Source organism: Protomyctophum bolini (genome assembly GCF_963924005.1).
Source record: "Protomyctophum bolini genome assembly, chromosome: 14".
Taxonomy (NCBI): domain Eukaryota; kingdom Metazoa; phylum Chordata; class Actinopteri; order Myctophiformes; family Myctophidae; genus Protomyctophum; species Protomyctophum bolini.
In genome coordinates, this window is record NC_137875.1 from 31601905 (window position 1) to 31626210 (window position 24306).

Consider the following 24306-nt stretch of genomic DNA (forward strand, 5'->3'; position numbering starts at 1 on the left):
TGGTGTTGGGTTTTGTTGCGTTTTCCCCATGCTAAAGTTAAGCCGCCTTGCCTGTAGCAGTTGTGAATATTTGAAAGCACTGCCGGAGGAAGGGAATGAAGCTGGCATTTCTCCTTCAAGAGATGCGGCAGGGTACACTGGGGGTGGGTGGTGGGGCCGACACACACACACACACACACACACACAACTGCCCACATCCCCCCTCCTGCAGCTCCACCGTTATGAGGAGTGGAAATAGAGAGGAAATAGATCTAATGCAGAATGCAACAAAAACCAGTGTGGCACCGTTTCTGATGGCAGAAATAACTAACAGACTTTGCAGAGAATAGGACTGTTTTAGAGGCAGCAAGGATTAGAAATAATTTCCATTGTGTAGATTGCACTTGAGTCGTGGACAGTGGACTAGTGGATTAAGCGGACGCATGACACTTCCAGTGAAAAAAAGTAGGAATACCGGTTTGCACCACAGATACAACTGAAAACTCTGATGCCTGTGAGGAAACATTCGAGTAGATAGCCACACACCGGTTTAATTGACAACATACGGACGGTATGTCCATTTGAGTATACGGAATGTCTGTCTGAGTAGGACCTAAGGACCTTTGCCTCCTGTCTGAGTAGGACTTATTGACCCTGCAGCTGCTTAAGTCAAGAACTGTGCTTGGCTCCAATAGGCACTCAAAGGCACCACACACTATAACACAGTATTATAACGCACAGTTACTATAACACACAGCAACTAGTATACTAGTATACCCAGGTACGATTCCAGGCCAGCACGGTGTTGATGTTTGTCCCTGAGCAAGACTAGACTTGCCGTAGATAGAATGGCTGCTCACTGTGCATAGTTGTTTCACGTGCATACAGTGACAAAAGCACCCCAAGGACTGGGGACTATTCTCTGCTGTAAACACTGCTTATAGTGTTCTCAAGCAGTGTATGGGACTGTCAATTAACACCAAGCTAAACCACAGCCAATGAAGACAGAATCAAGGTTGGAATTGACCGTTTACTTGTATACTTCTTTGATGACTTGATGGTAAAAACTGTAAAATAATAAAACAATACAAACATTCAGTGTCTGTTCTAAAGCATTGCACACACAGGCAATGAGAAATCACACTGTGGCTAAACCACATACACACTGCAGTGTAATTAGCAAGAGGACATACACCTGCACTGCTCTGCAGACAGCAGCAAACATTGTTTAGAATTCCAAATAAACATACACAAAACATATCACAGAAAGTTATAATAACTGGATTCACCAGCACAACTTACGACATTGCATCAAAAATGCTCCCAAGTGGGTAAGATGTGTTTCAAGGCTCAAGCTCTGAGCAGGTCTGCCTTCTCTAGCTCTGCTGCATGCAAAATGGTGCTAACAGGAATCTTCACACATCTTCACAATAAAGTATTCACAAACTTTTCTACTCTAAACAGAAATACGACATGTTGAATATAATTGCCTTAAAGGCAAGACACTGCTTTCTTTTTGTTATGTAATAGTTCACAATAAGAACTAAAGTCAATGCTAAGTTAATGCTAAAAGCCTGCCTCATTGAATTTCCACTCAAGAAATGTGTAAGACTGTAAGTAAAAGAAAAGTATTTGATGATGAATGAAGTCAACAAACTATTCAGTGCACATCGCTTGACTTAATTCTTTGACTACTTTTGTTTCAATTTAAAGTTAAACCATTATGTCTTCCATATTACACAATTAACACGTCTTGCGTTTCCAAGCTGACGGGGTCAGCTGCAGAACACTTGGCAGGCTGATAGCCACCCATCTGCTCAGAGTCATTCTAACTCTCATTAGTCACACGGTATACAGTGGCATCTTCGCCATAGATATTTCTGCCGTTCACCTCACCCTCTGCTTTCAGTTTCCGCTACACTCAATTCACCTTAATTTTCTGCTTGACTTTGCTTCCTTCTTTTCTATAGCCCTCTCCTTCCCCTGCCCCTCTCTTTCTCATCTAGTCAAAGATGCAGGCCAACCTTCTGGTTAACACAGCAGCTGGGAATGGGATAACTGGCATTGTCAGACAAGCCTTCAGGGGCAAGGACCTGGCCTTCAAAAGCTCAACCCGTCACACCTGAAAGTCTTTCTCCTGGACCAAAATGAGTCCTTTGGAGATTCTTGATTTTCCTCATCTGCTCGTAGCCTTTCGTCTTCCTTTTGCAACTTGGGCAAAATCAAATAAATAGCAAAAATCACACCTGTGTGAAGTGAGGGGCGCTCTTATCGTCTTTGTGTAAGGCGAAAATAGCCGATTTGCTATATATATGAGGGGCTCAAAAGTCACACCTGTGTGAATTGCGGTGCTCTCTTATTTGCTCAGACACATATGACGTAAATTCTCCATTCATTGTCAATGGGAATTGAATGTTTGTGTAAGCCAAAAAAGGCTGATTTGCTCGTCCACATATGACGAAAAGTCTCCATTCATGGTCAATGGGAATTTAATGTTTGTGTAAGACGAAAATCTACACCAATACCTGAATATAGAAGGGGGATGGCGCCCCACAAAAAAAAATAATGTGGTGTCTGGTGGTTAGTCTGTAAAAGAAACAAACATTTCATTTGTAATGCATGATCTCATGTGTGTAGTGTGACATTTTAAGTTACAGAGGAAGGATTTGTTTAATTTATCATTTATTTCATCCAGAGAAAAGCAAACAGCAGGTAATCAAACAAGGAGAGCACACCCACCACTTTGGCCTTAATTCATCTAAAACTGAAGTCAACAGCAGCTTGTTCTGTATGTGTAGCCTGAGTCTGTGTGCGTCCATCCATGTCTATGTTCCGGAAGAGTGAACGGCATTGATCGTCATAGCAGTCCATGCACAACATGTCCCTTCCACACCTGTTTTCACTTAAAGTAGCAGGGGGAGACGAAGGCATCGAGACATCAGCATCTACGACAGTTTATGGTTGGAAATGAGGACGCCGTGTGACGAACGTGACAGCGCCCTAGTCTGACCCTAAAGCAAGATAAGCCCAGATAGACTTTATTATTGCCGTCTCATACCAGCCTCTGGGGAAAACAGGATGTACGTGGGCTATGTCACACACTGACAGACATGAAGGAAGAGAAAGGGGAGAATTGAATTCCGTACAAACCAAATGAAACCCCACTTGCATTTAAATCCAGTTCTAATGTACATATGACATAAACAAAATCTCACATTTAAAGTGCATAACTGATTAGATTTAATCTAAAAAGCTGTTTTCTTTTCTCACTTGCATATTAGATCAGTCAATAATACAGTGCGGTTACTTTCATCCTGGCTGATATCGACAAGCCACTTAAACCTACCTACACTTCATTTTGACATTATTAATGTTAGTTTCCGACAATACTGCATCACAGCATCTCTGGCACAATACAGAAGAGAAATAGCGTATATGGAGTGGACACAGAGTCGTCATAGAAACTAAGTCCTTCCTTACATGTTATGTGAAAACAACCTGCTACTTTACGTTTCACTGGATAGGAAAACATCTTAAATACATAAATACATCGCATAAAGGCAACAGATTCAGTCAGTGCTGAAATGACAATTACATTATGTTGATTCACAAGACATTTGAAAATGGGGTGGCATCAGGGTGGGAACAAAATTACATTACAGCATGAGACCGTAGGCTACCATCTCTGTTGCTAATAATAATGAGTAAATTAGCTGTAAAATGCAATTGAGACTAGGTAAACCCTGAAGAGATAAAAAAAAAGCAACAGAGGAGAACATTGTGTCTCAATTGATCAGCAGCTTCAAATCAGTTACATTATAATATATATATATAACTTTTTATTTTATTTGATTAGATTAGCATAGTGTCAAGACTGAAACGAGGTCAGAGAGAAGGAAGACATGCTAATCATGTCGGGAGCATGGATACTAACTCTGGTCCCTGTGACTCACTGAGCCACCAGCCACCGACCATAATAATTTGAAGGTAATGTGGAAGGAGTACCGCAGTGCAGTTCAATGCACTTTGAAACAACGTTAGAACAAAAAATGTCTTTGGTACAGTAACCTTTTCCCCGGTTGCACGATGAGAATAAACCGTATCATTATAGCTCCATTGAAACATGAATTGAGTCAAAATTAGGATTGATCCAGTTAGGTGGGCAGTGTGAATTCAGAGCACTTATATGCTTGCTGAGGCTAGCGAGACCCACTGGCTTTGCTGCTCACCTGGGCAGAACTGAGAGGAGCCAGAGCCATTGATTTGGAGATGGAGAGTCGAGCAGAGGTGGATGGTGGCAGAAAAGATGGAGCCCTGCTCTAACCTGGCATGTGTCTCCTTTGGCCCGAGGGTGGGCGGGCGGGCGGACGGACACACACACACACCCCCCCCCTGGCAGCCATAGGTGTCTGGAGAGATCCACACAGCCTGCTGCATTGATTTCCTGCTTGGCATTACTAAGCAGTGAGTGACACGCTGTGAGGATTGGGCCATTCTCCGGACCACAGCACACGCAAATAAACACGCCGCAGTCTGTGTATTGCCTCTCACTCCATCTGATCTCGCTCATAGGTGCGCACACACACAGACACGCGTTTAAAAACGCATTCACACACATAACCTGTTCAGTTTTGTTGCCTTGCCGTCACCTCCTCATCTCCACATCTGTCCCCCTCTGCCTTTTCCTCCCCGCCCACTCCCATTATCTTATTGTGCATCTTTTCCCCTGCACCCTCCCTTCCGTTCTCATTAAAAGAAATGGGTTTTTCTTGGCTACACAAAGCACTGCTGACTGCTTGGGTCGATTGGCATGGCATCTTACCAGCAGAATAGGAAAACATGCTTTATCGGCACACACACACACACACACACACTAGAGGAAACAAGATGGTTGCATCTCGTTTCCACCATATCCTATGAAGATGTTTGGCTTTAACTCTTAATGCCATATTCTATACTATATATACACCCAGGGTTCTTATGAAGCATTTTTCTATAGAAATCCAAAAACACACAAACTATGAAGTCACTGTGTGTATGTATGTGCCTGAGAGTTGTGTGTGCGCCCCCGAGAGTAGTCAGGCTGCATGTGCAAGTTGTGTGTGTCCATGAGCGAGTGCAAACACACATGTCCCCCTCTGAGACTCTCTCTCCCTCCCCTCTGTCTTTCTGTACTAAAGCACGGCACGGTTATTAGGTGCAATGCAACAGACCGGACATTGCCAGAGGGGTACACCGGACAGTAGCCAGATATGAGGGGGAGCACTGTTGCTGTCAGTAGGAGTGATAAACCCGACGCCCAGAAATCTCTGACTTGAAACACCACAAATAAAGGCTCTAAGGCTTCCTTTGGGGAAAAATACCCCACAAATACCTAATTATTCTTAAGTCTTTAAGCCAAATGTCAGCTAGCACACTGGGATGGGACCGAATCGACACGAGATTTGGAATGTTCTGTTTCAGTCAGCGTGGTACTTCAAGTAAATTATTTTCTGCGGTTCAGTCTGCACGGACCTACATTATGCATGCGTGTGTGTGCAAGCGTGCCTGCTTTCTCCTGCTATAATCTTTCTTGGCACATAATGAAAGCTAATTCATAGGGGTGTAACGATATAGTAACTATTAAAACTAACTTTTAATTAAACAAAATCGAAGTATATCAATATCTAAACAGCAAATATCGTATCGTATTGTTTGACTTTGTATCGCATCATTTTGCAATGGAAATAATCGGTATCGAATCGTTTTGCAATGGAAATAATCAATTGAATCAATAAGTAAAGTACCTGTGCATTGTATTTAGCAATTTTAAGAAGAAAAATATAAAGATGGGTTTAATTAGTATTCCATTCCATATCACTACACTTGGTCTATTGATAAATGTGTGTATTATCTGTGTTCATTTCAAGGTACGGGTGCGTCCATACAATACGTGTCAAAATAAATTGTAAAAATATAAATAATCTAATTGCCAGAGAATCACGGTTTACTTAATTAATTATATATAAATAATAAATGTATCCCTTAAAATAATCTGCACTATCCACAAGTTTCTCCAATATTTAATGTATTTGCTAAATGGTTACTGTATCGATTTCAAATCATTGAACCGTATCGTATCACCATAATGAACCAAATATCGTTCAAGTATCGTATCGTCAACCACGTATCTTGATACGTATCGTATCGCTGTTAAAATATATCGTTACACCCCTGCGAGTAATTCATATCTGACTTCCCACTTCTCCAAAGTATCTACATGACCCCCCACCACCCCCTACGGGGTGCACACGCTTATACGACACACCAAAGGTCCGCCATGCATTGGTCCGACATGCGTTGCATCGTGCTTGCGGTTAGGGTTTGCGGTAGGTTGTCAGTCTAATGACTGTCGGAACTACCCATGGCTACTTCACTTCATACGACTATAATAGGCCTCTCTCTTCCATTTCCAACAAGGTCTGCCCACCGAGTCAAGTTCATGCATGCCAAGTGCTTGCAGGGTTCACAGAGGTTCACTTTGAGGCTACACCGAATTGAAATGGACCGTGCACCAGACATTATGAAACCCTTTCTTGAAGGAGTTGTCTTTTTATTTTCCTCTCACCTCCGTCTCGCTCTCTCCCCATGTCCTTTCTTGGCCATGCACAATGCACATAGATGAGAACTAATACTTTTTCACAAGCACATTCTTTTCTCTCTCTGAATATGAAGGCTACACAGACAGATTACTTTCCCCGCAGCCTGTCACCTTTGCTGTAATGTCACTTTTCTTATCTTGAAATACCTTCTCTCCTCAGGCGCTCCATTACAAAGCAATGGGCACATACCTGTAACCTATACACGCTACAGTACTGTATGTTAGGGCAACTGGACTTGTCATCCACAGTTTCAAGTTTAAATAAACGGGTAATACCTTAAGAGAAATGCATACAGTGTGTGTGTGTGTGTGTGTGTGTGTGTGTGTGTGTGTGTGTGTGTGTGTGTGTGTGTGTGCGTGTGTGTGCGTGTGTGTGTGTGTGTGTGAATAGTAACACTCCATGTTTCACAATGAACGATAATGTATCTGTCAAATGTGCAAAGCAAATAAACTGGACATTGTATCCGTCCAATTGTCCCAGCAGGAAATCATCCTCAGTTCATTCTCAAGTTCATTTCACTCATAACCAGCTGGGACTATTTTAGAAGACCATGTGGAATTAAAATTGTACCACTCTGAATTGTGGTTAAGACGAGGCCGTGCTACATATTGCTTTGTGATCCGCGAAGCAGGGCTTTTTCAGACAATGACAGTGTGACCACATGAATGTGTGACCTTGACACAGTGCATGTTCTTATGGGACACACAGAGACCACACATATTATTATGTCTGGGGTCTGGAAGAGGAACGATGGCTGCAGATCTCAGTCTCATGTTGTGATGGTTGAGCTTTGGATGGGGTTGGGATGGGAAGCTCCTTAGATGATCTTTGGCTTGGGGAGGCGTGAGAGGCCGGGGGTGGACAGGACCCTGGCTGCCCTGGGGTCACACTCCTCAGCCAGGCTTAGGTTGGCGGCTGCGGTGTTAGTGCTCCCTGGATCCTTCCAGAGCCCAAATGCCGTGCGGGGCTGAGGGAGTGAAGAGCAGCCCGGAGGCCCTGCACTGAAGCAAGGCAGGCCTCTGGAGGGAGGGGGCAGCTGCTTGGTCCTGAAGTTAGCCGGTGGCGCAGAGCAGCCCCCCGCTCTACGAGGGACAGAGCCACCGGTGCCCCCCCGTGGTAGCGCTGGCACTGACACTCGCCTGTGGAGGCGGGGGGCCTGCAGCACGCGGGGGCAAGCAGATGCAACTGCTTCGCCAGAGACCAGCCCCATCTCGGTCAGCGGACCAGGCTTGGCCCCAGACTGAGAAGCTGAGGTTGGGCGGTGCCTGGCCGTGGCCCCCTCTGGCACCACTGAGCCCGAGTAGTCCTGGAGGCGGTGGTGGGCGCCGACGAGGAGGCTAATTTCATCTGGGTTTGGGGCCGGAGGTCCTACCAGGAGAGAGGAATCCGTCACGGTGCCTCCAGTTGGCTGGCCAAAGTCTATGTTTGCTCCGCCCTCTCTAATGCTGCTTCTTGTGGGGTCACTGTGGACCTCTGTGGGGGGAGTTTTTACTCGTTTTTCCTGGCGCAGGTGCTCTGTGAGGCAGGTGCTGGAAGGCTGTAGTATTGGAGGCTGTGAAAGGGGAAAAAATACATTAATACATCAGTATAATGCTATTTATTTGTCCCAGTTGGTTTGTCCCTTTTTTCAGTGTCTTTGATCCGGGTGAAAACCAGGCCTTTGAATTTGGAATGAAAAAGAAAACAAAAAAAAAAAGAACTTAAAAATCTGTCTTTTATTTGACTTACGTTTTTTGTTCTGTCTTTCCCTTTCATAGCAGTGGCAGCCAACACTGCCAGTCACAACACCTACCCCAAATGAGAGGTGCGGATACATACAGTAGCCTTTGAGTCAGACAGGCACTCAGTGATAACCTGGCTGGCTGCGTGTCTGGGTTCTGGGTCTTAAAGGCTCCCTGAGGAGTTGGTCGCTGCTTTAGGGCTGAGCTACACCAGGCTTTTCAAAGCATGCACTTTTAGATCTAGTCCTATTTTAAAGTGTGCGTATGCAGAATATTAAATACTGGTTTAAAAACAGAATGCCATTTATAACAATTATCACCTGCCCTGTTTTCTTGTCGGTCACGTGACGTGAACCACATACCACATAGGCTGTAATTGTCACTGATTTTGGCACTGAGGAGCATAGCTGTGTGAGGACTTTTCTCTTTTATATATATTAAATCCTGCAATACTATTTGACAAGCTTGAAAACATAGTTCTGAGAACAGCATTTTTGTAATTTCAAAATACCCTGAGGAAGACAATTCTGTTGAAACATTCGTTTACCATTTAAAATAAAGCAGACTTTCATCGTGGCTACGAGTCGTTCAAGCCTTTAATTGATGCTGGTCATTTCAATTTAGATACCAGCAGCTTGTTGAAATTAAGAAGTCTTTGTCTTCGTTCCACATCATGCATGTTCCCTGAGGCAGTTCTTATTCAATTTAGCCAGATTTAGATGTCTGCAAAGAGTTTGTCGGGTTTTGGTGGGGCTTTTCATGTGACCTTTATGCAACAGATAGAATTTTGTTCAGGAATATGGAGCAGATAGAGATATCTGAGAGAAGAAGACAGAAATAGCAATATTTGTTTTTTTAGTCCTTTATGCTGCTCTTGCAAATGTATAGTATACGTATTATATAAAAAAATAAAGAAAACGGTATTTGTTGTAGTTTATTTGTTTTGGGCGCATTTCTATTTTGGAACAACATACAGTATTGGCAATATCTGTGTACATGCATGAGTACTTGGGATGCATATTCTAGGACAGTTCTTTATATGCTTCCTGCATGGCTGCTCCACCAAATAATTTAAAGGTACTTTGCAATATCTACTGTACCTACTACCGTATGTGCATTGTGCATGCACAGTTTAAACAGGATACTTGACCAACATGTTTTTCCACATTAACCAGTTCAGCATGGTGGTATCCAGCCAGTCTGGAACATAATGTAGCTCAATATGGACTATTACTTTAATCTCTTCTCCTGACACTGATGCATGTACTAACTAGCTGTAGTTGGGTATAAGCTGGCTACCTGCCACCTTATTATTCAGGATTGTATCCAAAGCTGCACATAACAATTGTGCACGCACGCGCGCGCGCGCACACACACACACACACACACACACACACTCTATTGAAGCTAGCTCAACATGTGGTTTTATTCTAAATGATACACTATTAATTTGTTGAAATGAATGTGCCAGAGATAGCCCATGGCAGGGCTTTTCTGTATACAATTTTGTGTAGCTATCCTGTGTCTCCACAGCTCTACGGTTACAGCTTTGACTCCCATTGGAACAGGACAAGTCAAAGACTACTTCAAAGGATATGTACTCATACAGCTGTGTACAAGCCCCAAAGCCTGTACACAGGAAATGACTGGAATACATATTAAGACTGTGTAGAAAATAAAGAAAAATTATGTGTATTTTTTAAACAGGTTACTGCTGTCAATCCCATGTAGTATGTAATGAGGGAGTGGCTGTGGATGACCAAGACCATAGCGCCATCTGCTGGCTCCATACCACCACACTGCACTCACCAGCCTTTCATAGTAACCCTTCCCTAAGCCTGGGGTTTCATTTCTCAGTGGGCATCTTCAGAGACATTCTAGCTTTTTTGCAATGAGGGTGGCAAAGCCACAACATGTATAGCTAAATGAAGCCTCTGTGCTAAAAGAGCTGTGAGCACAGAGATTACATTAGAAATTATTAAAAGACTTCAAAAGGCTACATCACTAAAATATAGCACGAAAATCTATCATCCAAATAAGAGCTATGAGAGCTCTGTGACGTCTGTGATAGGGAGAACAGCTTTTTTCTTTCATAGCCAAAAACCACAGAGAATAATTCGTCCCCCATGCTCTGAATGTGATTTCTCAGTAATGCGAGAGTTCCACAGATAATTGCATGGAGGAGATGGAAAATGGTGACAGAGGACTTTTGTAGTATAATTTATCGGGGAATCAGCATAAACATCTTATCCGCAGCAATGCGTATACACTGAAAAAGTCATCAACGTTAATTAAAATATGTGGTTACATTTGTACACGCTCAGAGTTAAATTAACACAGAGGATTTTACTGTGTACCGGTATAACATCTACTGTAGCATTTGAACAGAGCAGTTCCTGTAGATACTGTACTAATTGAAAAGCCCAGTATAAGAGTCATTTTCAAACCGCTGAATGCATATTGGTATACAGTACATTTATAATACAGTACATTGTAGGTGATATGCATAATGCATGGTAGTGACTCCTTGTTTGATGGTGCGTCTATTGCACTGTACCCCAAACAGTGGGTCAGGAAGGACTCATGTTTGGGCCGTGGACCAATTTTAGGGGTTGCGAGTATAAATGTCCCCTTTTTTGTTTAAAAAAAAATACTTTTCATAAAAAATAAATAAATCTAATTTCCACAAATGAATTAAAAGAAAGTTTAAGCAGATGTGAAAATAGCAGGTATACAAGCTCACGGTGTGGCACAAAGTGATGCGTTGTGAGCTCGTAGATCTTCCATTTTCACTAGTTTGGGTCCAATCGTCTAATTTCTCTTTTGGGTCTTGAGCTAAAACGTTTGGTGTATTGAGTCACATGGTACAAGGTGTACTGTCCTCAGAGACTCATTGTATTGAGTCACATGGTACAAGGTGTACTGTCCTCAGAGACTCATTGTATTGAGTCACATGGTACAAGGTGTACTGTCCTCAGAGACTCATTGTATTGAGTCACATGGTACACGGTGTATTGTCCTCAGAGACTCATTGTATTGAGTCACATGGTACACGGTGTACTGGCCTCAGAGACTCATTGTATTGAGTCACATGGTACAAGGTGTACTGTCCTCAGAGACTCATTGTATTGAGTCACATGGTACAAGGTGTACTGTCCTCAGAGACTCATTGTATTGAGTCACATGGTACAAGGTGTACTGTCCTCAGAGACTCATTGTATTGAGTCACATGGTACACGGTGTACTGTCCTCAGAGACTCATTGTATTGAGTCACATGGTACAAGGTGTACTGTCCTCAGAGACTCATTGTATTGAGTCACATGGTACAAGGTGTACTGTCCTCAGAGACTCATTGTATTGAGTCACATGGTACAAGGTGTACTGTCCTCAGAGACTCATTGTATTGAGTCACATGGTACAAGGTGTAGGTGTACTGTCCTCAGAGACTCATTGTATTGAGTCACATGGTACAAGGTGTACTGTCCTCAGAGACTCATTGTATTGAGTCACATGGTACACGGTGTACTGTCCTCAGAGACTCATTGTATTCAGTCACATGGTACAAGGTGTACTGTCCTCAGATACTCATTGCTGAAGGTGTGGGTAACACAAGGTCTTTTCCAGTGCACTGACAAGAACTTCATGTCTCAGTTCACCAACGAGTCTAATCAAAACACAGAGATGCCAATAATATGCGGCATCAGGAAAGTGTCAGAAGCCATTATAATACATTTCTTCCACAGACTGACTCTCGGAATAGAAACGCAGTGGTAATTATAGACTAGCTCACGTGACATTTAGCAAACAATACGTTTAGGAAAGAGCCTGGTTAAAGGACCACTTCCAACTTATCTTCGTATAATTGGTCCTCACTAATGGTCATAATACAATACCACTTTTTTTCCCTACTCAGTTTGTGGGCTGAGGGCTTTGTGGAGTTCAGAAATCCGTCCACCAGTGACAACATCGTTGGGCAGATATTTTTTTGAACAAGATTTTCATTATCGTGAGAACGATGGCTTCCATTTTCACATTGCAACTGTTCAGGAATAGAAAGCTTGCCGTTTCTATTACCTTTGATTCCCCATTGATGATGTCACTGGTGGATGGTTACTGAACTGCGCACAGCCCTCATATGAGACACAGACCGAGTAGAAAATAATTGTGGCATTTTATCATGAACATTAGTGAGGACCAACAATATGAATGCAGGTTGAAAAGTGGTGAAGTGGTCCTTTAAGAGAGAAAATAACAATTATTTGGGTGCTAGTTTAGACTTCATAGCGTCTAATATATTATATTGTCTGTTGTGGAAATGGTAATTTCGATTGTGAGTGAATTTAACCGCCAGAGGAGCCAGAGGGGGTGAGGGCGGAGCGCTGAGATTGCTCACATTTGTCTGCTCGCCGTGCTAAACTGCTCGTGATGGCAGAGTTAGAATGAAGGCTATAACTCAGGGTGCCGGTAATACGCTTTCAGATACAATAACAGGGGGTCATTCGTAAACTTTATGCCTTCCGATGCGATTCCGCAGAGTTGTTCATAAAGTGCAAACACCTCCTAGGGTGATATACCACCTGCCCTGTGAATGAAAATATGTTTAATAAGGAATACATCAGCGCATGCACGGCAATTCATAAAACTCTTTGTTTGATAGCATGGAACAACACAACAAACCAAAAAAACCAAACCATGTATAAAATGTATAACAAAACTGCATACATACACTACGAACACCAACACAACAACAATCTCAGACCTATTTTTCAAAATCTCACAAACTGTCAAAAGAAAGATAAATGGATGAAAAATATGAAGGCTTTAGCGAGGTCACAGCAACCAAACAGGCAACAAAGAATGTGAAATAACAAAAAAATAAAGCATGGCGGTGACCTCACACTGTCTTCCCCAGGAAGACTCACTCAAAGCAATACAGCGAGTGTAGTTACACGACAAGGTCACAAACTCAATAACACCACCACAGCAACAAGGCGTTACAGAACACCCAGTGCAACAAAGCATGCAAAATGTACATGCTACGTAGCTCCACATCATCACATCATGCCAGCCCCCACCCCGGCATGCTGGTGTTGGGGTGTGGCGGTTAGGGGGTATGGGGAGGTGGCATGTTAAAGAAAGGGTTACTGTACCACGCTCTGTCAGTGAAGTACTGTACTAGGGTCTCCACTCCTTGCCACAGGCATTATGTATGGGGAGGCAGAGGGAGAGGAGAAAGAACACGAGAGACGTTTACACAGAAGAACAGGCAAGGTAGAGAGAAAGTGGGAGTGGGTGAAAGATAATGGGGGGGGAGAGAGAGAGAGAGAGAGAGAGAGAGAGAGAGAGAGAGAGAGAGAGAGAGAGAGAGAGAGAGAGAGAGAGAGAGAGAGAGAGAGAGAGAGAGAGAGAGAGAGAGCATGCTCTCTCTCTCTCTGAGTGGTAGAGAGACAAATAAGCAGTTAAGTTGGACAGGCCAATCTTGAATCCAGCCTTATCAAACACCAAAAAAAGGGCACAAAAAAACAAAACCAGGGCAAATTATTTCTTTCATAATAAAGTCCCATACAACTGGCAAGAACAAGAACCCCCTGGCTATTTTATTTCATTTTTCTATTAAATTACAACCTTACAAGCGCATAACACCCAAATTGTTTTTCCTACCAAACTGAGAGAATTTACAGGCATGGCGGTAGAGCACTGAGTCGGTAACGATGGAAGTTGGGATTCCATGCCCCACCCGCAATACCCGTTCCACCATCTCTCTGTGTCCCTTTATTCCTGTATATGGAGTTCTGTGTCAGGCATGCCCAAATATGAAGTGTGTTGCCTAATCTCAATGTGACATCATGGAATCTACGACACCGAGCACTGCACTCCCTGTGGTGGTGTGGAACGCGCAAGTCAAATTTGGTGGGGCGAACGGTTCTAGAATTACGGGGATTACAGACGTACGTACACGCGTACGTACGTATGTACACACGTACAGAGACATGGTGCACTACTTGGAACGATGCAAGTTGCCCCACCCAGTTATTACAGTCTGTGTCCCTTTTATGCCCATATATGGAGTTATTTGTCAGGCATGCCCAAATATGGAGTCTATGCAGATGTCAGAACAATCACTGTGATGTCAGAACAGGCCAGCTCCATATATGGAGACATAGGGGTGACCAGGTCCAGACCCTGGGCAGAGGCTTTTGTGCTGGTTCTGGACAACCAGACGGACTCAACACTGGGCACTGTGGAGGTATGGAGTGCGTTTGTCGAATATGAAGTCGGTGGGGCGAACGGCTCTCGAGTTATGTGGATTACAGACGTACACATGTATGCACGACACAGTACATACACACAGAGACTTATAGATATAGGTGCATTTATAGATAGATGTACAACGCTCTTCTCCCACCATGCCTCCCTCTCCTCCCCCCCCCCACACACACAGTGGCAGCACACAGTGGGGCTGCAGACACGTTGTCAAAAATCTGTGGGAACATCTGTGTTATACATACTGTACTTGATGCGGAAACTCGTCCCCGTCCCCGACTCCCCGCGCCACAGTGCCTGATTCCATGTCCAACCCCACTGATCTGGATCAAAGTGCTACTGCACACACTCTTCCCATCTCTAACAGTCACTCTGTGCCTCTCACTTTGACTGCAGCGTATTTACCCATTCTCCTTCTTTCTCGTTACTTGCATTCCCTCCGTCGGCCTTGCCCATCAGCGGAAAAGGAGCACAAAGGCGCTCTAAATGGCTGTGGGTCTTGGTGAGATTGTTGAGGAGTTGATTGTGCTGTCACTGTTTCCACTGGCCTGTCTTTCTCAATAAAGTGAGAGCTGGAGCAAACTCCAGACGCAGCGAAATATGTGTCATACCTAACATCAAGATGATGCATACACCTGACATGAATGTAATGGACAGGTGTGTTATTCTCTGAGCAACAGATTAATGACGTACATGTATGTAATATCTATCCATCCATCTCCATTTATCAAGCTTTATACCAGAGCCAAGCAAGTCGGGAATACACGGCACCTGTTGTGTGTGAAATAATCGTAGCAGCTCCACACAGTCACACATTGTGTTTTGCACATGCTGCCACTTGTATTGGCTAAGCGGCAGAAAGATGACTCAAAGCTCAGCCAAACAGTTACTTAATTCCATGGATCGGGTTGTCCGATCAGGGAAGCCGATATATATCGATTTATCAATCCCGCGTGGGGGAAATTCAGTCGCAAGAGGTGGCACAGCAACACATTCACTGCTATTGACGTAGATCAACGTCAAATGGTGCTTTATAGTGGTTTATGATAGATTGTGGTCATAATGCTACATACATTAGCATTGGGTTGCTACTGTAGGCAGTGAAGTAAACTGAAAATGTACCGTAAGCGAGATGAGTGCACGCGTCCAAATGCCTTTATCTTGGATTCCTTTCCCAGATTGCGCCCCCTGGTCAAAACAAGCTTTATTCGACGGCTCATAAACAACTTGCGGTAACACAATGTCTTCTCCGGGTTACGTTCAAGGGGGTCCCAGTGGATCCTTCAAAATAAGGGTTTCACTGGAAAATGCTGCCGCTTGAGAGTAATTATTTGTATTAATAGCTGTCAGTGAATGTGTTACGTTACTGATACAGAGAAAGTACCATAAGAAGGGTTTAGAAGGGGGAGGGTTAGTGACTCACTGTGTCTGCGCTGCATGGGCATGCTGGTACGGGGTGAGCCCTGGTACTGCGCCTGCCACGGGGACAGCAGGGGGGCTGCCAGCACACCCTGCACAGAGAAAAAGAGACAGACGACAATAGGCATGACATGCCACCGACACACGCGAGACGAGAGAGCTCACACAAATATCCATGCATGTAAGGTGTTAAGTACAAACAGAGACGCAAATGCAGACTCAAGGAAACGTAAAGTGACACCTGTCAAACCCATCAACCTTGTTGTTTGTAATGTTTGTTGCACCCTTTATATTCCAAAACCTGGGTTCAATGATTTAGCGCAGAATGTACAGTGGAAGTGTGCCGGCATTGACATATACCAATGGCCACACATGTAAACATTCTAGCTTCCCAAGTGTGTATCTGCACTCTGCCTCTCAAGCGCACTCCCCCACACATGCCCCATCACATCACTAGTATTAAGCTGTGAGTAGTAAATAGTCACCCAAGCATGAAGGACACACACACACACACACACACAACACGGGCACAGACACACAGGTGACATGAGTGTTTAGAATATTAAGAAGCTACAGAGGATTATGGTCCCTATAAGAAAGAAAGAAAGAAAGAAAGAAGCAAATAAGGAAATAAGTACAGTAAGCACGTCCCATCCCAGCCAAAATACACTCCCCTGCGGAGCTGAGGACAGGTGCCGATACCAGTGAGGGGGAAATGACATACAGCACTTAACGGATCCTACAACTGCTGATTGCATTTCCAATCCCACCGTACAGAGCTACCGGCAACACTGTGATCAGTCCGTCTGAGTATCTGTGCCTGCCATTACCTCCCCTTATCCACGGTTGTCGGATTCACATCGCTTTGGCCTAATGGTTCTAAAAAGAAGCAGCAGAGAGTGTGCTGTTACACCAGTAGATTTGTTTGCTAGCGTTTTTTTTGTTGCATCCTTAGAACCCACTAGGTTCTAAGGATGCAAGGTTCAAGGTTCAAGTTTATTTAGTGTCCCCGAAGGGCAAATTGGGTTGCAGCATAGACAGTACATTAAACAATGAGACAGTACAAATAGACAAACAGTTCACATAGCAGATACCATAAGTACAAAGGTGCACAATGCACATAACCATTAAAGTGCAGGCGTTAAAGTACTATGCGATAGGTCATAAAAAGTGTGACATAGACATTAGGCACGAAAACAAAACAGTAAAAAGTAAAAAAAAAAAAGTCATAAGGTTATCTCCTAGATCTACCCACAGCAGCATTTAGTATGCAAATAGAGACAGGGACAAAGGAGTGTAATTTGTGCCTGTTTTTTGTGGCACAAAACTACTGGTTCGATTACCATGGCTGTGCAGTGTGCACCTCCATTCTCTACACAGATGACGTTCATGTTTTCTTTTTTCCTCCTTCATTTCTGATGATATAGTGTCAGAGAGACAGGAAAGAACTACAGTCTTAATGTATTTGTATGGTAAGTACTCTTACCAGGTGAGCCACCTTATATATTCTTATGACCCCATGGCCTTCACCCTTCCATTTGTACGTAATATATCTCATGAGACTTTGCAGAAGGTGAGCCCTAAGCATTTGAGTAACCTCATGACCTTTTTTCCTCTGGCCAAAATGCCAGGTTACATCAAAAGCTACTACCTGCATGCATTAGGAACAGGTCTCTAGGGCTTTTACACCTTGTGCTACATTTTCAAGTCTGGTGCCGTACAGTATGAGAAAGCTGGGAAAACGACATTATGAGAACAACTACAGTTAGACAATTCCAAACTCTTCTGTGTGTAGCAGAGCAATTACACTCGCATTACACTCCTATAGGAAAGTGTGTCACACAATATGTAACATACTGTAGGTATACAAATCTCTACTGAAACCTAAAGAATGTCACCAGATTGACAGTTGAAATATGTTAAGTAGACATTCATTGTATGTGGGTTTTAACAAGATAGCAGCCTGCCTCTAAGTCCTCGAGTCTTTCAATCTGCCAAATCATGCCTTCTGCCCAAAGCAGGTCCAAAACATTATGTTCCGTCAGCTTGCATTCCACATGCTGACAGTTTCCAAGAGACCACAGATGGCTGGGTGTCTATAGTCCAACAACTCTTTACACATGTACCTGTATGTGCACGTGCAAACATTATTACATTATTTGAGATAAGAGACACTAACACAATAGCGAAATCCTGTTTCTCAGCTTGAGCCTGTGTGAGTGGGTGTTTAAAGCGTTAAGGGGGCAACTGGGGGGGCATCATGTACGGCAAACACAGAACCAACACCTCATCATCCATTAATCTCCCTTCCTTTGGCTGTAGTGGGGGGGCTTCCTCCTACATTAAATTGGATCAAATCTCTCACACCAGAGAGGGATGCACGGATCCTTGGAGAGGGAGTGAGATAGAGGGTTAAAGATAAAAAGAGGAGAGAGAAAGCGAGAAAGAAGAGACAGGAGGTAAGGGCCCAGACTATTACAAAGGCTCCCGTCGCGTCAGGTGGAGGTGGGTAGAGTGTATCGACCCCCTTCTACATCTTTTCCTTGAACAACAACATGGGTATCAGCAGAAGTTTTCCGAAAGGAGAGAGCTCAGATGATGAGAACAGGATCGCTGGGCTAACTCTTTGATTCTGGCAACAACTACTATCAACAGTAGCGCGCACACATGCACACACACACACAGACACACACACACACACACAAAATTGTATTTAAAAAAATCACACCTGTGTGAACTGAGTGGTGCAACTCCCCCCCCCCCTCCTCTCTCTCATTAGCAGGCAACAGTGCAGCACTATCTCTCTCTGGCACAACAGCGCCCCTACTGGTACTAATAGTCATACTGGTGCTCATTAACGACACATAGGTGAACACGGATATTGCTGTTCCTTGGAGTGGTTGCAACACTCAAAAAAGACCTGGCAACACTTCCCACAGTGGGCCAGTGGCTGTTGAAATGGGACAGATTAGGAAGCATATTGATGATTTTGAGCCGTCTTGCAATGTAGAAGTGAAGTGACTGTACATGGCAGGGTGACGATAAGGCAATGCAGCTGTAGCTGCATCTTCATTCATGCTCTTCAGATCGGCGGTCTAAATATACAATATATTTATGCCGATGGATGCATGGGCTTTGACAATTGTTTCTCTAGAAAAATGGGAGGGAGGGCGGGTTAAGATTATGTCCCATGAGAACTTTTATGGCACTGAAGATATGAAATAAAAACTAATAATACTAATTTACGCCAGATGGAAGGGACTGTTAAATAATGACCAAGCTCTCAGATTGGAACCATTCATGTTTTTATGGTGGTCATTAACTTCCTGGCTATTAAAAGAGGGGCATTATGTTCTCTTGGCATGAAAAACCTGAGTTTGTGTCCCAGCATGCATTTTCTTCAATAACCCCCACCACCACATAGCTCAATACCATTACAGTACCTTGGCACTGAGAAATTTCATTCCAATCTCTGTGTTTAATTGATTTTTCTTCAAACTGAAAGTTTACATGTCCCTTTACTTGTAGAAAAGCAAATTTGCGGTCCCCTGCACATTAATCTGATGAAAAACGACATCCATGTCAGTTGGTTCTCCCAGACCTTTCCAGAGTGCAGTGAAATACAACCCCTTTGGGACAGTTAAGAAAAACGAGAAAAGGGCAAAAAAAAGAAAGAAGGTGTGACGTCAATGCAAGACGGCTTACCTTCAACCTTTGCATGCGGCTTCTGAAAAGTTAACTCTTTTTTCAGAAGACAAGCTTTTCACCCAACAGCAGCAGCGTGTACAAGGATGACTCTATCAGACAACACGCCTGGCCTTGTCACTGCCTTTATCTGTTTAAATTTGCTCTAATCTACTACACGGAGCTTCCTGCGGCTGGCTGGAGATAATGCCACGGAATACAACTTAAGTCTGGCCACAGCGTCTCACTCCACTGGCTCTGGCAATTAAGTTCTCACCTGTCCAAGACGATAAAGTTGAAAGTGAGTGTAGAGCATCTGCAGTGGTGCGCATCTGAACACACGCATGCATGCGTGCGTGCGTAAAATGCAGGGGCAAAGGCAAATGGTATATGTGCCGTCAAAGACTTTCCCCAGTACGCAGTTAAATCTTGAATGTTATGCCATTTGACTCTTACCTTTGAATACTCTCCGAGTTATAGGAGCACTTTTTACTGTGTAGGAGAGAAAACCTCTCATCATCCCACAGCTGAACGCTGATCACCACTACACTAAGCTCTGCCATCCCTCACTCGCCGTCTGTGTCTCTCCCACACAACACACACACCTCCATTTCCTCTTTCATGCTTCTCTATAATGTGAAAGGCATCGCTTCTTACATTGTATTTTCCTCTCTGCATCTAGCAGTCTCTGTTTGCCTTCCCTCCCTGTAGCCATTATCTCTCTCTCTCTCTCTCTCTCTCTCGGACAGGGTGTCAGTGAAATGCTCTAATTATGACTGAGGTAACAAGGAGCGAGGAGAGGAAAGTGAACGCAAAAATCAACAACACCAAGACTAATGACTAGAGAAAGAAAAGAACTAAGGAAGATAAAGAGAGGGAAAATAAAAAAGGCTATAGATTAATAGAAAGAATGCGGGAAATAAAGAAGATAAAGAGAGAAGCACAGAGCAGAGGAGTAAAGAGGTGTGTGTGTGTGTGTGTGTGTGTGTGTGTGTGTGTGTGTAACTCAGGTTGTCAAAATGACTGATGAATGATTACATTTTGACACACACTTGGGTTAAATGAACACTGAGGATTTAGCTGTGTTTTGTGTGGGAACCGTGGGGAGGGGAGGATCTAAAGTGGAGTCAGAGCTGAGAGCAACTGGGAAGGTAGCGGTAATTATCCCTTCTGTCTGCCGTCGATGAACACTGCCTATTGTAGTATGATTGTTTCCCTGCTGCCCTGCTGCTTGTTTGTTTGTTTATCGGGGCTATTAACGAGGTTTGCTCCCCTGATCCCCAGCCCATTCACACTCCCATTGTTCAAGTCATACCACCATCGACGTGGTCCATCCCTGAACTCATAGAACAGCGGTGTGTGCGCGCGTGTGTGTGTGTGTGTGTGTGTGTGTGTGTGTGTACAACATCGACAGAGGCTGTACACACATTACACAGCACTCACAAAAGTACAGAAGCATAATGGCAGGTACAAACGATAGACCTGGGCAGAAAGGTACTACTGTGATTTTCTCCACTGTAGCCGGCTGCCCATTGAAAACAGCATCAGTAATTACATCTTCATGTAGGTTCATACCCTATGACGAAGGTATAGATACACTATTTGTTTAAGCTTGTGAGAAATTGTGTTTTATATCATAACATTCACTCATTTCCATGAGATCTACAGTACCTTCTTGCCAATCCCTCAGCCAATAACAAGAACAACGTTTCAAACAAACTCACAACGTGTCTATGAATTCAAATATATAATATATTATATTGGACTGCGCCATTCAGTAGTAATTGGAGTCAGGTTTCAAGCAGTCTCGCGTACAGTAGCTAGACAGCTATTCCACAATCTCCGAAAGCTATGACGGAAGCATTTGAAAATTGCCAGAGGCAACAGCGACACTAGGTTTCAAGTGATTGTGTCTTTGTACACTTTGGTGAGGTCCAGACAAAGTCTACGAAACGTTGGTCCAATAATTGCAACTGTTCTGCTTTATTTTAAGAATAATGAAGTCCTTCCCACATGAGACTTAAGTGAGCCAAGATCACTCAGGCAGTGGGATTTATTTCTGAACAATGTGGGTTCAAGTACAGTACTGTACATAGGCTACAGGTCCACTACAGTCTCCAAAGCTCATGCTCATTAACAGATAAGTATCATGTAAAGAAATCCATCCGGTCCACATAATTAGCCCAGTTAGACCTGAGGCCGATTGTAAAAATGCCTTCTAAAACCTTACTTAAGTACGAAAACCTTCAAATTCTTATTCAAAAATGTAAAAAAAATAATAATAATGATGTAGGCTATAGCAACAACTACTCAGGTAGCTACCGGATTCAAAGGTAGCCCATAACACGTATACGTAGCACCAGGTCGAAATGGTTAGGACCAGCTTGAAGACAGACGCCACGTCTCCCGTTACCAAGCCAGACCCTCAATCCATCGCCTAATGGGTTGCTCCCCCGATCCTCCTGACTATTAAAGTTTCTCTGCCAACCTATTGTCAACGGTTCCAGCAAAAATCCCACTGGCATTATACTTATATTTGTGATTGCCTTCTTCAATGGGGGCCCACAAAGTGGGTTGGCAGCACTGGAAGCTAACATCAAAGTACAAGAATTACTTGGCCAAAGCATGTGATAGCACAACCCTTTGAACTGTCTGACAAGATAGATTGAATGAAAAAAGGGAAGAAAAATGACACCAAAGGAAGCCTGGGGAGAAAGAAAAATGGTAAGAAATGGATTGAAAGCAAACAATTAGTGAAGAAAGAATGAAATGGGGCAATGCAGCACAAATAAAAAATAGTCCGACAATGTGGTGTAAGATTCCTTTGCAGTGCCTCCAGCTTGGACAAGCGCTCCAACAAACACAATTGTTCGTATTGTTCGAGTGGGTGTGGAGTCTGTGGACAGGGGCGGGCGATCTCTGTCTAGCGATCAGTGTCGGTATATAATATGTAATTTGTAAATTGATTAGCGGTATACTGCGGTTACTTGGATCGTTTGATGCGTACTGTATGTCCCTTTAATCCACCCGTCACTGAAACATATCATCATTACAGTACGTCACCATCGTAAACCAATTATACCCTGGCATTGGTACATATCTTCATCACGTCATGGGACATACGCATCGTATCACCGGACCAAAACATACCTGCACGGTCTGCTTGAGTATGTCCCGTGGCAGCGTGTGACTTAATGATTACTTGTGTGCTTGTTATGGCAGTGGTGTCGGTTTACATACATGTATAGTATACATAGGGGCATTACCTTTAATTCACCAGACACTGAAACATATCATCATTACGTCACCATCGATAACTTTTCAAAGTACCCAAAGTCGCTTTGTCACAAGTCACTTGTTGTAGACAACATGTGGTTGTCCAGACCAACAGAAGGCAATTACAGGGCTATACACACATGGGGATCGACATAAGAACTAAATTGTGGAGAAAAAATAAGTCAAAGCTCTGGGTGAGGACACTTTGTGAAGGTGTGAAATGACATAATGGGAGAGCAGAGGACTGTGATGGGTCAGGTATAATCCTCTGTCCTGCATTCCGGTCAGATCATTGTGAAGAAAAGAAAAAGGGAAGATATCTCTAACCTTTTGCAGTGATTAAATGGTGCTGTGAAAGGAGAATGCCAGGGCCACCATAATGGTGTGTGGTATGTGGCCATTCACGCATGGACACATAATACAGTATATAATATACTGTATTATGTGTCCACGCGTGAATGGCCACCCAAACACAATGAAGGCAGCAAGCTGTGCCCAGCTGGAGGCACAGAGGGTGGATGAAAAAGAAAGAGAGGTCTGGGTCTGGCAGAGAGGTATACTGTAGGACAGAGATGGAAAAGCAGAGAAGGAAACAACTTGAACCATATGTGTGTGGTCTGTGTGGTAGTGTCTGCATGTGTGCAGTCTAGGATGGCATTTTATAAGTGCCATGCAATAATTAGGACAATTATACATTTTTACTCATTTTTCATAGCCGTTTTTGCACCGATGTATCGGCCGACAACCGGTAGTGGCCGATGTTTGCCTTGTTAACTGCCAACTGCCACTGGCCGATGGTCCAAATCCGGTAATACACCCTTGTACGGAGATGTATGGAGCGGCTGCGTCTCGCTCAGTGCACTGAGTCTGAGTGCAGTGATATTCCTAATTTCACTGATGTGTACAACCTTTATTAATAATTTAATAGTTGAAAATGTATTCATAAAAAAACTGAGCACATGTATGTTTGATCTATAAGGCCAAACCTCATTTGAAAGAATATATTCAGAGTATATGACAGCCTTTTAAAATCTTTATAATATTAGAATTTTACACAGCTGTGCTACCAAACTAATTTCATCATGTCAGTCTGTTTGCACAAATCTGGGTCAAATCCATTAAGCAGCAGTAACTGCCTATAAGCTCCCCTATTCTCAATATTAAATCAAAAAGACAAAACAAAAGACTTTGCCTGCTATGTATGTTTATCATAACTTTTAATTTTTGCACTAAAAAAACATGCTCGACAGGATCTGTAACCGGTGCAAAAATAAATAACGGCCTACTGCAAATAGAAGTCTAGTTCCTTATAAAGGCCCAG

The 24306-nt window shown here is 43.4% G+C and overlaps 1 protein-coding gene across 2 annotated transcripts in view; it reads right to left on the reverse strand.

The window, feature by feature from the left end:
• Positions 1 to 2145: 2145 nt before the first annotated feature.
• Positions 2146 to 24306, reverse strand: part of ccser2a (coiled-coil serine-rich protein 2a) — an 81284-nt gene continuing 59123 nt past the window's right edge. The window contains exons 10-11 of one of the 2 annotated variants that reach the window (XM_080782478.1): positions 16030 to 16117; positions 7939 to 8172 (exon numbers count right to left, since the gene is read on the reverse strand). In XM_080782478.1, the coding sequence (XP_080638604.1) occupies positions 8081 to 8172; positions 16030 to 16117 (180 nt within the window). In that variant the 3' untranslated portion in view covers positions 7939 to 8080. Of the gene's footprint in view, positions 8173 to 16029; positions 16118 to 24306 lie in introns of both variants that reach the window. The other variant, XM_080782477.1, reaches the window with a different exon arrangement.